This window comes from Corvus brachyrhynchos, unplaced genomic scaffold, assembly GCF_000691975.1.
Source record: "Corvus brachyrhynchos isolate BGI_N302 unplaced genomic scaffold, ASM69197v1 scaffold58, whole genome shotgun sequence".
Lineage (NCBI taxonomy): Eukaryota > Metazoa > Chordata > Aves > Passeriformes > Corvidae > Corvus > Corvus brachyrhynchos.
Genome location: NW_008239539.1, coordinates 787,326 through 800,041, shown reverse-complemented (window position 1 = coordinate 800,041; position 12,716 = coordinate 787,326). Strand labels below are relative to the sequence as shown.

The 12,716-nt window shown below is 42.1% G+C and overlaps 1 protein-coding gene across 1 annotated transcript in view; it reads left to right on the top strand.

Annotated features, from left to right (window-relative positions):
- Positions 1-12,716, top strand: part of CREBBP (CREB binding protein) — a gene marked incomplete at its 5' end in the record, with an annotated part of 96,539 nt that overhangs the window by 43,807 nt on the left and 40,016 nt on the right. Inside the window, 2 exons of the mRNA XM_017741231.1 lie at positions 5,275-5,524; positions 6,136-6,249. Of these exons, the coding sequence (XP_017596720.1) occupies positions 5,275-5,524; positions 6,136-6,249 (364 nt within the window). The remainder of the gene's footprint in view (positions 1-5,274; positions 5,525-6,135; positions 6,250-12,716) is intronic.

Sequence of the window (12,716 nt, the reverse complement as noted above, 5' to 3'; positions counted from 1 at the left end):
GTGGAAAGGTCTGTGACTGCTGCCCTGGCAGCATGCTGCATGTCTGCTTGCTGCTCTCTTCAGCACTCTCCCAGTCTCTGCTGGGCTTGTTGTCAGCTGTGCTCACCTTCCCTGTGCCTGCCCTGACCTCCACTCTGAAATTCAGTTTCTCAGAAGCTCACTCTTCCTCAGGAAAATCCCTCCTGATTTACAGCAGTGAACAGCTGGCAAAAGGCTCTCCTTAGCCATGGTCTAAAGGAGAAGATCTTAATGACCTGGAAACAAATCCAACAGATAGTATTCAGTGCCAGGGAAAGGACATTGTTTTGTTGGGAGCAGAGCATCTCTGTCTTGTCTTAGTGCAGGAGTTCATCCTGGGGACGTGGATTGCTTTGAATGATGGAGTATTTTAGCTTTTGCATCATCTGTAAATACAGTGCCAGGCTGGCAAAAGCTGACAAAGAGGAATTAATCTTTTCCCAGTACTCTGGCCTGTGTTCCACTCTCCCATCCCCTGTATGCAAATATAAGTGGTGGAGAATATCCATTGCTGTGTCCTACTCTATTCCAGCAGCTGAGGTGCTCCATAGCCAGCACTCCGACAGCATGGCTTTTCTTCCCTTACAAACTTCTCATTTGTGCTTTATCCTTTTTTCTATTTGGGATTTGTTATTTGGGGTTTTTAATGTTCCTCATTCCTCAGTTTAGTTTGTCCCCCACTAAAATACTGAGGTTTATGTATGGTATATAACCCCCTCAATATTTTGCTCAGGTAATTTTCCATATGTGAGAGCCGGAATCTGTCTACACCTTCCTGTATTTTGTCATTTTTTTCTACTTTGAAACACTTCTTCAGTGTACGTTTTCTTGGCATTTGCTGGTCCTTCAAATCGGAAAGATGAGGAAATAAAACTCCACAAGTGTATTCTTAAGAAAGATGCTGATCCAGCCTTGATGCCTAGCAGGCTCAATGGCATGTGATTGAGACCTTTGCTGGTTTTAAAACAAAATTCCTTTAGCAATTAAAAGCTATGTGCACTGACCAACTGTTCAGGTTCTTTCTGTGGCCTGACCATGGGAGTCTTCTCACCTTTGAGGTTGTCATGGGCTTGCAGGTTCATTCACCAAAGCCAGCCTCAGGGGTAGAGGTGGGAAGTTGAAAATATTCCTGTTTACCCTTGACACAAAAACTGCCTTTATCCATGTCAGTGGCAAAGCTTTGAAATAAATCTTGAGCTCTAAACACATTCTTCATGTTAAGACCACAGCCTCAAGCTGCTCCAGGGGAGGTTTGGGTTGGACATCAGGAAGGATTTCTTCCCAGAAAGGGTTGTCAGGCATTGGAATCGGCTGCCCAGGGAGGTGTTGGAGTCCCCATCCCTGGAGGTATCCAAGGAAAACCTGGATATGGCACTCAGTGCTCTTGGGCTGGGTGACAAGGTGGGGATCGGGCACAGGTTGGACTTGATGATCTCAGAGGGCTCTTCCAACCTAAATGGTTCTGTAATTCTGTGATTATGTTGGCTTTGTGTTCAGGAGCTGAATATCTCCCTACCTCTTCTCATTTTCTAGAGCACTGCCTGTGCTCAGGTTGGTGCTATAGGCTGACATCACTCATCTCCCGCCAGACAGCAGGACGGCCTTCTCAGGCTGTGTCCAGTTCAGGAAGCCTTTTTTCCTATCCTGTGGAGTCTTCTGCCCACCATTCAGACTCAGATCCTGATTCTTCCTGCTCCTTGGGTGAGGAAATGCAGCACTGCAGGGTTTTGGGGCACAAATGCAAATGATTTTGCTTGTAGTGCTCATCTCAGCCCCTTTGTGCATGTGTGAGCTTCCAGCCTCTGGGGCCAAAGCTGACCCTGGTGTTCCTGGTGTCAGAAGGATCCTTCCTGTTTGGATAGGACCAGGCTGCTCATTCCGTGCCTGTTGAGAGTAACTGGTGGAACCAGGGAAACCACCATCCACGTGAATTGCAAGAGGTGTAAACTGGTTCTGTGTCACTTTCCCAGTGAAGCTCTGGTCATCGAGTGACTGCACTGGGGAATGCCTTTAGCCTCGATGCCACCCAATAGCTGCTGCTTGAGCTCTCCTTCAGTTTTGGGACAGAATGATACTCCCTGGGTTGTTCAGAGCTGGTTCAGCACTTATTAGAGCATTGCTGCAAATCCTGTGGGCAGGAAGGACTTCTTTGAATCTTTTGGATTGGGATACTCATTATTGGAGTTGACCACACTATGAACACTTAATTCAGATAGAAATGTTGCTCATTAGAAGTTCTTTGAGATTTACAGTTCATGTGTATATCTACTTTATGCCTGCTATTGCTTCTCTGGAAGGGACCCTCAGGATCACACTTTAGGCCTGTGGTTGGAAGGGAACTGAAGGGGTTTGGGGGTGTTTCACCTTAATGTACCAATGTGTGGGATTTGTGGCAGTGGATTCTTAATAACCTCGCTAAGATCTGCTGTTGATTACAAACCTCTCTTAAAGAACTAAAAAGCTCTTTTTAAACACAGGATTTGTCCTCATACAGTGAAAGTCACATTCTTCTATCAGGGAGAAGGAAAAAGCATGGAAATAAACAGAAATTACAGCAGAAGAAAAGTATTTTAAAAACATAATGCTCTGTAGAGCGGAGCTGAGGCAGAGTTCTGTATTGCATTGTTTACCTGCTGTAAGACTGCCACTGCTGCTGAGATTGCTGCCTATTTTTATGAGAAAAGGTACATAGTGTTCCATCTTGACAATGTTGAGTGTTTTTGAATATAAGTACATAAAAACATAGAGGATTGCTGGTCACCTCAGTAAAGTAAAACTGCCAGGGAGCTTTGAGTCCATCCAAGTCCATGACGACAAGATACTTGTGCATCTGTGCTCCCCAGACATGCAGGAAGCTTTTGCCCTTCAGGATAGGGACAGGGCAGAACCATCTTCCTCTGTAAATGACTTTCCATAATTTTAAAGGGTATTAATAGCTGCCTTACCCCATAGAAGTGTGTATAACTCAGTTTCTAGAAAATCGGTTATTGACATTCCCATCTCTGTTAGAGGTTTTAGCAGATTTCCAACCCCTGATCTGTTTGCTCTGTTCGTGGTGGAGCAAGTGGCAAGAGAAGTAAAACTCTTTTTTGCCTTGTTTATCTGACCACTGAATGATTTATTTTAATTGTGGGTCCAGAAGTGCCTGATCTTCCTGTTTCAGCAAGAACACTGTCAAACAGTCAGGTGAAGCAACAAGCAGCCTTATATTCTGAGGGGTTTTTTGCCTACCTGCAGACACACTGATCTGGACTGAGGCTGCTTTGTTCTTCAAACCACTGATACTCTGCAGTTCTGCTTTTTTGTTACTCAGTCTTCAAGAAACCCTTTTGGGTCAGGGCATCTGTGCTGATACAGCTGCAGTTGTGTCTGTTAACTGGAAGGGTAGTAACAAAAGGAGGACTTGGCTTGGGAAACAATTCTTTGACTGGGATGAAAGCATCGCTTCCAACAAGATTTTCTTTGGCATGATCCCTGTATTTTTCTGCAGATTAGCTGAACTAATTGTTTCCTATTTGTGACCCAAGAATTGTTTCAGCAAAACCTCTCTGCTCTGTGGATTTGTTCACAGGAGAAATGGAAGACTGAATTTCAGCTGCATGCACTGGCAGCGGATGTTCATGGGTTTCCTTCATTCACCCACTTATTCCTTTTATTGTTCTTTCTCTTGAAAGCCCAAGACAAACAGATTCAGCAGTTCCTCTTTGTCTAAGACTTACTATAATCATTATCAAGTGGCAGAGTCCCCACTTCCTCCATCAAATACCAGACATGGTGTTTTCTACTTGATCTTGTGTGCTTCATTCCCTAGAAGAAAAGCAAGCTCCAAAACTTGATGTGCAGGGACAAAGCTTGCTGCTGAAATAGGGAGAACTAGTGTAGGGAGCCTTTTTTTGCTCTAAGAAAATTAGGGTTTTGTGGGCTATGGAATTTGCTGGGGAATCCTTCTCAAAGGTCAGAAGTAGAGTGGGCTACAAATGGTTTATGCTGTCACTTAAACCTGATTTTCTTTAAATGTGGTGTGCAGGATTTGGTCAGTAGTTCTGCAGACAGCATTGAACTATTTCTTCTGTTACCTCCCCAGTATAGTCCTAATGTTCCTATATTCTATTCATAAGTGGTTTTAAGGGCTCCTTTTCCTTAGGTAGCTTGGAATTTGGTGAGCTTTCCTGTGGTAACCTGTTTTCACAGTGCATAATCAAAGTGATTCTTGGGACAGTTGCTTCTTTGCCCATGAGACTAATTTAGGCTGCAAATCATACGGATTTCAGCACTTTTTCAGTCCCATATCTGTTCCTGCTAGGGGACTCATTGCAAGCTGTGGATATGTTTAATTTTGAACATCAGGTTTCTACATTTGTCTGGGAAGGTAGAAAAGCTACTTAATCTGTGCTGAATAATTGACATGTTAAAGAGGCTGTTTCTCTTCTGCACTGTTACGAGCTGTGCCCTAGACTGAAGATCTCTGTGGGTTTGCAGCTGTCAGGCAGAGCTCAGGCCTTGGTGCAGAAGTTTGTCCCTAAAGAATGGGTGCTGGAAGTAAACCATTGGATTTTAAACCTAATACAACCCAGTGTCACCCTGTGGTAACTCTCGTTCTCTTCAGTAGCCATAATGCAACCCAGATTTAGGTGACCCTTACTAGGAGAAAACTATATACAACTTGCCCTGGGAATTTTCTGTGTGGAAGGAATATCACTTGGAGAGACAAAGGACTAACTTAGGCTTGGAAAATCAGCTCCACCTGTTGCTGTAATGCATGGAGACAGTCATAGAATTTTGATTGTCTTCTCCCATTGGACTTCTCTTTGTTAGAGACAAGAAACTAGGATTGAAGTGTATAAAACCTGTAATATGAAAATATAACCTATATTATGAAATTGTAGCACTAAACAAGCTGGAATTCATAGAATCATAGATTGGTGTGGTTTGGAAGGGATCTTAAAGAATTCCACTCTGAGTAAGAGGTGTAAGAGTAGTAAGAGCTCGTTGCTGTTGGAATTACAGTCTCTCTAATAAACAGTATTTTGAATGGCTCGTTATTTAAACTCCTGTTTGTGTAAGTGTTTTAACAGAGGAACCTTTCAATACATTCACGTTGCTCCAGCATTAGAAATGTTTGAGAATGCTGCAGGGAGTGGTGCAATAACCCTTGCAGTTCAGTGAACAGTTTTGTGATACTCAAATCGTTGTACAAGATTAAGATCAGAGCTGCGGCTCACAGGCACAATGCTGAACTCTCCGCTTTTCTCTCAGTCCCAGATGCAAACCCAGGTCCAGCAAGTGGGAATCGTCCCGACGCAGGCCATGGCCACTGGGCCCACAGCAGACCCCGAGAAGCGCAAACTGATCCAGCAGCAGCTGGTTTTGCTGCTCCACGCTCACAAGTGTCAGCGGCGCGAGCAGGCCAACGGCGAGGTGCGCGCCTGCGCCCTCCCGCACTGCCGCACCATGAAGAACGTCCTCAACCACATGACGCACTGCCAGGCTGGCAAGGCCTGCCAAGGTGAGGCCTCTCTGCTCTCTCTGTCCCCAGCCTTTCTCTTCTCGTCCAGAGGGTCCCTGTGCCTGGCGCAAGGCAGTGCCAGAACTGGTTCTGTGGTTAAACTGCTCCCAGCTCTCATCTCTCTGCAGTTTCCAGTTCAGAAAACAGAGTGCAATATTTGCCCTCCTCAAGGAGGATGGTGCCAGTGTAGCCGTGCGAGCATCTTCTTCATCTCCTCTGTTATATTGAGTGTGATATCCACCATGTCTTTGTCTTAAATTTTAGTACTAGTTTCCTTCATTTGCACTGGGATCGCAAAACATTTTAATTGTGTTTAGTTGTATGTACAGTATTGCAATATTTGCCTTTTGGAGGTAGGAAGGTGTCAGTGTAGCCTTGCAAGCATCCTTTTCATCTCTGTTGTATAAGGAGGGTGTAGTGTCCACCGTGTCTTTGTCTTAAATTTTAGTACCGATTTCCTTCAGTTGCTGGTAGACCACAAAAAAAATTAGTTGTTTGCGGTTTTAGTATTGCTTGTGAAAGAGAAAGAGTAGAGTTACTCTAAAAAATGAAATAATTCAAAACCAATTAACCAAGGAGTGACTCTTAACTCTTGCTTTCCCTTGCTGCAGTTGCTCATTGTGCATCTTCGAGACAAATCATCTCCCACTGGAAGAATTGTACTCGGCACGACTGTCCCGTGTGCCTTCCTCTGAAAAATGCCAGTGACAAAAGAAACCAACAACGTAAGTACTTCTCTTACTGCTGGCACCAGTAAAACTGTTAAACCAAAGTTGACCACGTGTGCAGTGGAGGAATAAACTCTTGACAGTATCCCAACAAACTTAGTAGCTGTTAACAATCTTGTATAAGGATAGATATAGCAGTGAATTCCCATTTCTGATCATTGAATGCAATTTATTACTTAAATACACAATAATTGGGAAAGTCTGAGCTCAAGCACACATCTTTTTTAAAGGGTGTGGTAACTTCTAACTGGTGTTTCATTGTGAGGCAGGTCAATAGATTCCAGTTATGAGGCAGTTTTGGATGTAGGTAGGGGCTTGGGAAGGAGATAAGCTACTTGATTGTTTTTCCTGCTGCTAGGAACAGCTTAAATCAACATGCTAATGATTTAAAATAATCAAAAATGTTTGAAAAAACAATTCTCCCATGCAAAAAGCTCTGGGTGCCTTAATCATTAAGTGTATTTAACACTGGTATAGATTAGCTGAAGTTCTGCAAATCATGCCTGGTTTTTGTAATAGCTGAGCTGTTGCTGATCATTGGGGCCAATCCATTTGTAGTTTATTTCTTCTTCCCTCTTGCTCTGAAACAGAAAATCTGAACTTATGTTGGTAGGTTTGCTTCTCATCAAGTCCTTTGAAAAGATGCCAGGGTGGAACATTTTACAGCATCAATGTAAAGTTCTAGAAGCCTTAAGTAATGTTATGCCTAAGTATATTCAAATAAGGGTTAAGAAAGGGTGGAAAATAGCTGCAGGACTTGCAAAGCTTGTACATTAGAATTGGATTGGAAACATTCTGCTGATTTCCAGTTAAGCTGAGACTGCAGTGGGGGAACACCAGTAAACCTTGGAGGATGGAGAGTTGCTCCTAGGTTAGGTGGGATTAAGGTGGGGGGGAGAGTAGCTGCTAAAATGATCAAAATTATCCATTGAGCATGTTCTCTTTATGGTTTTAGGAGGGGTTTTCCTCCTCCAAAACTGAAGAAAGTATAACGATAGAGCTACTTGGAGGTCAGGATTTTGTTTTTATTTTACCAAACTTCTCCTTGATAAACAAGATAAATTTTGTACTTTGAAAGTAGTAATTTGTTGCAAGTGTTTAGTTTGGCCCTCAAAAAATATGTTGAAGGCTTTGCTTTTTAATATGACATGGTCCATTTGTGCTTAACATCCTATTACACAGTTGCTATCAAAGTGCTAACAACATCTACCAGAACAGAATTGTATTTTTCAATACAAGCTGCTTTACAAAAGTATTTTGTGCACTATTTGTTTTGTTGTTCATACAGCTGATCAAAAGAGAACAAAAACTTGAACATAAATAGTCCTTAAAAATAATTTTACTATGGGATCAAATAGGATATTGTCTGACTGCAACAGAATTATAGTGGATAAGTGTAGAATTTGTCTCTCTTGTTGCATATGGAAGGAGATAAATATGAAATCCCCTTCTTCAGTTCAGTTAATCAATAATCCAGTGGTGCAGGGTTCTTTGTCCTGGATTATGTCTCTGAGTCATACATGTAACACCTCACGGTTTGTTGGGAGATGAAAGAAGAACACTAAAAGTACTTGTTTACATATATTATAAAAGGTACCCCTTTTTGGGCATTCAGGAAGGTTTGTGAAATGATTTACATTAATATGCACATTTTAAAATGTTGTGCCTGCTCAGGTGAAAGCTAACCAGAGTTGGGTTAGTTTTAGACTGGAAGAAAATGTTGTCTTTTTTGAGAATAAATCATGGTAGCTTCTACTAAATTGGGAGGAGGAGGAGGGAGTCTGCATTTGGCAGAATACAGAGAACATTCAGAAAGGGGAAAAGGAATGAGAAGTGTGGTGACCCTCCTTCCTGTGCCCATCCCTGTTTTCCTGTTGTTATTTCAGTCCTGGTGTGTCCATGCTGGGCTTTCAAGCAGCTCATTCAAAGGGTGCCCACCTTTTAGAACATTCTGCAGCTGAGCACTGGTGAACCATTGCAGTGTGGTGCCTCCCTTCCATGTGCAGTCATTCCTGTGCTTTTGTGGCTTTCTGTTCCTCCTCCTTGGGGATCTGCAAGTCCTGGAAAGTCCTGGGGTTTAGATTATTGCCATGGAGCTGTTTCTGTACAGGTCTTTCAGTGTTGAGATTTTTTGCAAAGAACATTGTGCCGGGTTTCCTTTGTATTGCCTTTTTTATTTATTTTAAAGCAGTCTTGAACTATATTTTACTATAATGCTTGATAGTGACCTGACTTGTTAAAAGGACACATTGGGACAAATTTAAAATTCTTCCACCATGGTTCTTATAGTGTGTCCCATTTACCTCTGAGGGGGCAGGGGAAACTGGAAAACAAATATTATTTTGTACATGGTAAAACATTAAGCTTTTCTTTTGAATAAGCAGGTGATTCCTGTGTTTTGAAGTAATGGCTTGAAATTTGGTTGAAATATTTTGGGGTTGAAGGCTTGTTTTTGTTAGGAAGTACTTCTTGCTTCCTGCTGGGCCCACCACAATATGAGTTACAAAATTTTGCAAACAGTTGTTGATGTATTTCCTAGCTGCGTCAATTATTTTTTTGAAGATTCATCTTGTCATGCACGTGCTTAAGGTCCTTAATTCTTCCATTCCTGGCCTGGGCAGGTATGTTGTGCCACAGCTCCTGGATCTGCTCCCATTTGTAATGTCCTGGGCCATCCCCATGCAGTGCTTGGTGTGCGTCATTCCAGGACCAGGGGACGCTGGAAAACCCCTGGGATCCACGCTCAGACGATTGAGGCCGGAAAGTGGAGTTGTGAACTTGGAGCTGGTCTCCTCTGTAACTTTCCTTGTAGAAAAATTTTAAACAAAATGCAGCAAGGAGAAAGCTGGATTAAGAAAAATTAAACTTGAGACAATTAATCTTCACCTAAAAGTGTGATTTTAGAGATGACAGAGACAGAAATTCTGGAGTATGTGAAGTCAGGGATGAAAGAGTAGGAGTCTGATGAGGAAAATGGAAGTAGGACCAGGATTTAGCTGGCTGAGGTAGCAGGTTATTGAATACAGGTGGAAAATGGAAGAGGACCTGAATATAGAGCATTTGGGAACCAACCTGTGCAGGAGGAGGAGGCAGCAACTTCTTCAGTGGAGTCTGCTTCCTGTGAAAACAAATGAAATCCAGCTCGTTCAAGTCTTGCTGTCAATAACTGTAAGATCTACAAAAAAACATGTCTCTTGTTTTTTCAATTGCTGGAAATCATATAATGGTGACGCATCAGTTATCCCATGGAGGCGCATGATGGATGGTTAGTCTATGGATGAAGGAGTTCCATTGACTGCCTGATACAATGCTGTACTGAAGGCTTATGATTTAATGCTTAACTTAAATAAAAATTAAAATGGCATTGGTGGTGAAGTTTAAAACTGGCACTTCCTGCTTCAAGTTCTTCATAAAATCTTCACCCCGTGATTTGATTCAAGTACAGCCTTTAATTAAACGATTGTGTACCCTTACCTTCATGTACCTGCCTAATGCTGAGTGCAGGACAAGCTCATGCTGAGGTGAGTCAAGGGCACCAGCACAAATTTTGCTCCAGCCACTTTGAGATGAGCAGAGTGAGGAGTTGCAGAACAGAAAAAATCTCAATTAAAGAATTTGGAAGCAAAATCAAACATTTAAACCAGCGTGGCTAAATTTAAACCAGCTCATATCTTGTTGTCTGAGGTGATGAGACAGAATTGCTGAAGGATTTTGGTTTAACAACTGCCAGCTGTTCTAACAGACAATTCTGTCTCAAATGCTACTTTCTTTTTGCATCTTAATTGTTAGTATTACCTTCTTTCTAGCTTATTGATCTAATCCTTAGTGTTTAGGAATTTAAAATTCTCAAAAATGGTTTAACATGTTGCACTGGAGTGGTCAGGTTAGAGAAGTGCTGGGCATTCATACTTAAAATAGCATTAGGGATCTGTGTTTAAAATAAATTTTAATTAGCTGGAGGGGCTTCCCCCTAGAATACATGAGTGCAGTGTCATTAAACAGCATTACCTGAGACAGGAATCCTGCAGGTCAGCTGCTGTTTGATGGTTTTGATGCCTTCTGCGGCATCGGGGTGTCACCAAGGCTGCTCAGGAAGTTCTGGGGCTGCTTAACTTGTGCTCGTTTGAACCTTCCCTCCCCAAGTACATAAACACAAGTGACACTGTAACACTGGGACACACAGAGCCAGTTGTCTTTACAGCATTTATAATGTGAATTACAGAGCTCACTTCACTCTTGTAACTTCTGTCGTGGGCTCCTCAATGTCTGAAGCATCAGTTAAGAAAAGTAAATTGCAGTAGACATTGCTTCACGTAGCAGTGGCCTAATGTGTCTGTTCCAGGGCTGTATTTATTTTAGTTGACTTTATTTCCTGCAGTATCTGTCACAGAAGGAACAGCATTTGCACTTGGGTTTCTCCAGAGTGGAAATTTAATACTCTCTGCCTCCATCTTCTTGTTTGACAGATAATGTCATGCCTTCATGTAAAACCAGTGAACAAACAGACAAGAAAAACTCCTTCAAAAACAGATTCCTGATGTTGGGAAATAGTCAGAACAGGATCCTATTGAGTTGTGAAGTGTAGAAAAGCTGAGGCCAAATAGTCTAAAACTGTTCTAACACAGGGGCTGAACTTACGCTTTGTAGTAACTGATGCTGCTGCCAAAGCTCCGCCCAGAGCCGTGGGCTGGAGGTGCTGGACTTCTCCAAGTGAGCTTAAAGCCAAGCTTGCAGTCTCAGACAATCAGTGGTCTTTTCCCCAGGAGACTGTGAGGGATGGTGGAAGGCTGGGCTCTCCACAATGGGATGGCCAGAAGCCTTTCTCTAGTTCCCAATATTGGCATCACCTGTGGGCATTCTGCCATCTCCACACTTCCAGCCAGCGCTGAAAGCGGATTGGGGGTGTTTTGTCCTAATTTTTCTGGTGGAATATCATCCTCTAACAAGCTGGAATTCCTATTAGCTCCTGAAACAATCTGTGCTGTCACAGCAGCCTCTGAAGCCTTTTGAATTCCAGGGTGCCACAAGTTTTGTGCTGTTTAATATTCCTATTCCTTGGCTTGCAGTAGTGTAGAGGCATCTTTCTCCTAGATTTTGTGATTACAGAGTAGTACGTGCAAGTCCAATGAGGAATTCATATAGGTGCTCTTTAATATGTCTTCTTTTTTTTCTTTTTAATTAAGCTGATAGGATCTTAATCAGCTTCTGTCTTCGTTTTTAAATTCTCTTGGAAGTGATCAGTGAGTTCAAAAGTTATTGTGAGTGTGTCCACAGAGTGTAAGTATACATAAGCCTTAATTTCCATGGTAATCCCAGCTTTTAAAACACTGTGGATTGTCCTTTGGGGAAAAAAAGGATGTTTTTTGTGGGGCTGCTTATTCAGGAGAGGGAGATATCTGAGTATATTTATTAGTAGTTCTTTGGCAAATGAGATCAAATTGATTTCTCATCTGGAGAGGGAAAAGTCTGGACTGTGCGATGTGTATGTTTTCTCTTGGGTGGAAGCTGGAAGCTTATGTATCTCTTTCAGTGATTCAGTTTCCATAGTGGGTAAGGACTTAAGAAAGCCTGGATAATGCTGTTAATGTCTCAGAAGGCTTGTTTTCATGACTTTTTTATCTAACCACGTGCCCCTCCTAATATTTCCATAGAACAGTTATTGTTGCCTATATTAAGAGCCATTACTGTTGCTAAGTTTAGCTCACACATTTGTAATGCACATTACGTACTTAATTACCTGAGGGGGGAAAATGTGAAGGAAGTGTTACTTCTACCAGAGTCTTGGTTATCAAAATGCAGTGTCTTTGTGCTGAAGGTTGTACTCCATGGGTCATTCACAATGGAACATGGTATTACTTAGAATTGCAGCTAAAATGAGAACCAGAAAGCAAAATTTTACTCACTTCTGGATTAAGTAAATACTACTTTACCCTCTTGTTTCCATTTCTGTCTACAATGCAAATGACTCTTCCATACGTCTGCATGGTGGGAGAGGTTGGTTGGTTGTGGTAGCCATATAGGTTAATGAATATCTAAACATTGTCTAAATTATTGACCAGGGTTGCACCCCTTTCTGACTCTCCAACTTATTTTAGATTTTGCCAGTACAGTCTGAAACTCATCAAGGTTTTTCACAGCTCTGAGTAACTTGGGGTTTAGGGTAGTTTGGCCTTCAGAGGATTCATCTGGTGACTGCTCGCAATGAAAATTTCTACCAACAGATCTTCAGTATTACCTTTGTGTCCAAGGACACAGTGTTTCTGCTGAACTCAGGATCTCTGTTCTGGAGCCAAATATTTTGACCTAAAATGGGATTGATGGGAAAGAGGGAAGTAGAGGAATTAAATTTTTTTCCCCTTAGTTTACTGTCCCTAAGCATGAAAATCCTATTTAGCCTTGTATAGGAGCCTATACTATATATCTCTTACAAGTAATTATGGGCTTATCTGCCTGAAATTTACAGC